Source organism: Limulus polyphemus, unplaced genomic scaffold (genome assembly GCF_000517525.1).
Source record: "Limulus polyphemus unplaced genomic scaffold, Limulus_polyphemus-2.1.2 Scaffold5746, whole genome shotgun sequence".
NCBI lineage: Eukaryota > Metazoa > Arthropoda > Merostomata > Xiphosura > Limulidae > Limulus > Limulus polyphemus.
The window spans coordinates 18,556-22,698 of record NW_013671356.1 but is presented as its reverse complement, the minus strand read 5'-3'; the positions used below and the strand labels follow the sequence as shown (position 1 = coordinate 22,698).

General features: G+C 27.7%; 1 protein-coding gene across 2 annotated transcripts in view; it reads right to left on the bottom strand.

The window, feature by feature from the left end:
* The window catches only part of LOC106472933 (cactin-like), a 57,971-nt gene that overhangs the window by 36,559 nt on the left and 17,269 nt on the right, over positions 1 to 4,143 (bottom strand). For both annotated transcript variants that reach the window (XM_013933603.2, XM_022401468.1), the window contains exons 4-5: positions 2,364 to 2,433; positions 2,023 to 2,076 (exon numbers count right to left, since the gene is read on the bottom strand). In XM_013933603.2, coding sequence (XP_013789057.2) covers positions 2,023 to 2,076; positions 2,364 to 2,417 — 108 coding nt within the window. In that variant the 5' untranslated portion in view covers positions 2,418 to 2,433. The remainder of the gene's footprint in view (positions 1 to 2,022; positions 2,077 to 2,363; positions 2,434 to 4,143) is intronic.

The window sequence follows — 4,143 nt, the reverse complement described above, 5'->3', positions numbered from 1 at the left end:
TAATTTTATTGCTCTTTGAACAGTGTCTAACTAATAATCCCATGATACAAGCTGTAAATCAAAGGGAACATGAATAGCTCAAGTTGCAGTATTGAATGATATAAGTTGTGCTAATTTTTATACTTTAATGAGTAATTTAAATTAAATTCAGGATGTCATAGAGAGGTGGTAAAAGAAAAAAACAACAACAAAAAACAGAAACTGGGCCAATCAAACCAAATAAATGTTATGCTACATAGATAAGGGGAGACTGGAAATCTAATTATATATTTCCTTCTGAAATTTGGAAATAAAAACTTATATAATGTCAAAATTTGATGTATTAATTAAGTTTGATCCCAAGTTTATTCTTATAGATTGATAATAAAGTAGTTTAATTACATATATAGAAATAAAAACTTATATAATGTCAAAACTTGATGTATTAATTAAGTTTTGATCACCCTTAATTAATACATCAAGTTTTGACATTATATAAGTTTTTATTTCTATATATGTAATTAAACTACTTTATTATCAATCTATAAGAATAAACTTGGGATCAAAACTTAATTAATACATCAAATTTTGACATTATATAAGTTTTTATTTCTATATATGTAATTAAACTATTTTATTATCAGTCTATAAGAATAAACTTGGGATCAAAACTTAATTAATACATCAAGTTTTGACATTATATAAGTTTTTATTTCTATATATGTAATTAAACTACTTTATTATCAATCTATAAGAATAAACTTAAAAAAAAATCTAATATAATAATACAGGACAATTCTACATCTGTAGGTCTCACTTAGTAATCAGGTAATCACAACACTATAATGGCATTAAAGACTGAAGTAGTGGAAGGTTCCTCGCTGGGCGAGTGAAACTTGAGTTTGGGGGGGGGGGATACCCGCAGTATAAGTGGTGACATTATAACCATGGAGCACTGTAATTGTTTTTAGTAATAAAAATTTGTTAGATTATATAAAATTTAAGGACAATAAACATCTAGGCTGTCACATTCACTAAAATAAATGAAACTTTAAAACATCCAAAGTCAGCCCTTATTATTTAAATATTTATCAAGCCTTCTCTTAATCCTCTTAATATGGCCAGGTAGGAGTGCACATTTCACTGTAGAGTTACATTCAACATGTAATTAAACTAAATGGATAATGACAAACATAAGTAAAAGAAAGTCACACAACATTAAGGAAAACTAACTATTATTGAAAGAGTAAAAAGGAGGGTTTCAAAAACACAAGTTAAAAAAGGTGTTAGAAAGACTACGTTCACTGTAAGAGAAGTTGAACGAAACTCTAGGACTTTTTAAATAAATGATTGGACTAAATACATTCCATGTACTGACCTTATATTAATGTCAATACTTTTTTTTGTATTTTGTTGTTTTTAATAATTAAAGAAAATAAAAAAAATTAAAAAGTTGTTTGTACAAATCATATTGGTAATACAACCATTTCCTCGGTTATACCATAGGAGGTCTTTTTAACATGGGTCATCCTGTCTCCCCAAATTCCATGTTATAACAGAGGAGCACTGTAATTAAATTATGAAGAATATAATCCAACATTAAAATTAATGTGAAATGATACTGTATTTAATATTTCATTTTGTATCTTTTTATACATAAATGTTGAACAAGCATGAGAGAATTACAAATACTAATGGTTCAAAAGTACAGCTATCTACACTACACAAAACATTCAGGATTTTTGGTATTTCTATTCTAAGGCTAGACACTCATTTACACTTTCCAAAATATTCAGTATTTCAGATTATTTTTATCTCAATTTCAAAATATACATGCCAAATTGAGATGCAAATTACAGTGAAACAATTCTTAAGTTCTTGCTCTCATAATAAAGATATAATTATCAAAATATTTTCATTGTGCTGCAAACCTTATACAACAGACAAATCTGAAAGTAAAAGTTTAAATTCATATACTCCTTAAGTGTTTCAGTAAAAAAAACGTTCAAAGTTAATTAAAGACAACATTTACAATAAATGTACCATATATTCTTCATCCCAGCCCATTTGTTCTTTTCTTTTTCTTTCTTTAGCTTCCTGAAAAGATTATGAATTTGTCATTAGAAAATAAAACAAGATTAGTTAATAACACAAAAAAATACAGATATAAATAATAGTACTTCAAACAGACTAACTGGTTACTTAGTTATTTGTTAATTTCTTCTTTTCACCAAAATGTGACAGTTTAGCTACAACATTAACTAGCAATTAAAAAAAAATGTTTTGGAAATATTACGTAGATATTTCAAATCAAAATGCTTCCACTGTTTTGAAATGCATTTGCATCATGACATCATAAATGTAAGTATTAACAAAACATGTACCTTTTTTGCAAGACGTCGTAGCCTTTTCTGTTCTGGTGTTTCTAGAGCTTTCATATGTTCTTTTTCATACCTAAAGTAAAGAGTAAAATTGATATTCCATTAGATGTAAAAGAAAACACTTCTGTAAAGGACTACAACCCTTACAGTTGATGCACAATATGTTATTGAACCCTTTTCCATCTTGGATTACTCACTTAATAAACTTGGTTAGATTCATTTAGTCTATACAATTATCTTTTTAAAGAAAATATAAATTCACTATTTATTTTTTCTCAATCAACTTCATCACCAGCACAAGTACATTACTATAAATAATATTCTTAGATTAACTTTTCAACCCTGAGTTAACATGAACTGACCTTAGTGATGGTTATTTACAGTTATTAACAAAGATATTCTAGGTTCTGCACTGCCCTTGAACTTACTCCTTACAGTCAAATTAAATCTGATGGCCATATCTATGAACTACTGCTGGCATCACAAGTTTCATTATGACAAAATTCTACAATAAATAGTGAAATCAACCTCAATCCACACATCTTTACAAACCTTCTATAGATGCTCTACTGTACATTCCAAGACTACATTTAAAACTTTTGCGATGGGCTCGGTATAAAATACACGAGTTTGTATACATACTTGCACACGTTAAGTATTTATACTATATTCACAAAATTTGGTAGACTTTTAGTAATGATTCCAAATCTTTTGTAGATAAAAATTCAGAGTTTTTAATGAAGTATTTTTACTAATGATTTGTTTGTGAAAATATCAAGTCTGTTTTGTTACTTGTCTGAGTGCAAAGTGATTTTCTTGTCATGATTAAAACACTATTCTTCATTCCAAAAATTTCAAATAATAGTCTAAAACCTCCTAAATACATTTCAAATGTTTGTTTTCAGTAAAATTGTATATTGTGTCTGTTATTTCTCTATGCTAACTGTATGGGGTGTGTCAACTGACCTTGTAACCAACATAAAATAAATTATGCTTTTTCATTCAAGAAGGACTACAAATTATAACATGAAAACACAAATATTTAGACTAAATAACTTAAATCTCATAACATTATACATTTATATATATTTATTATTTTTATTATATTGACCTTCCAGTCCTGCCTAGCTAACAATACTGTATCCAATAATATAAAACTGACCTTTAGTCTTTACATTATATATGCATATAGATTTCTACTATTTACAAACAGGTTTATAATCTAATTTTTCTTAAAACATAGAACAGTAAATGAAGAAGTAAAGCAAACAGTTATCTCTTCTTATTATGACCTTTGTACTTGGTTGCTGCTTCCTGTTGTTTGCTAAGCCTTAAGAAATTTTGCACGTGGAATATGTGAAATGAAATTACTTTTTTTTAGATTTTATATATACATTTGAATAACCAAAAAATCATAAATTACTATATCAATACCAGTAAATGCCATTATAATTTATCAAGTTTAGTAACTAAGCTGTATTTCATTCTAAAGAAATATGAAATTTTGAGCAGACTAAAGACACAACCTACCTCCTTGAAATCTTGGTTTGAAAGAATGATATGTCATCCTACCACATGAAAATGGCTGAGAAAGCCACAAGGGGGACATTCTGAGCTTTCAATTGGTTATTCACACATCATATACACAAGTAAGTGTAAATAAGGGACAATTTCCAAATGGAAAGAGGTGAGCGGGGCCATCATATTTGATTCAGTAAATGAGCAATATCTCAGCAAATAGAAAAGATAAGAGGTTTTAATTTTATACTCTAGCTTGCTAATA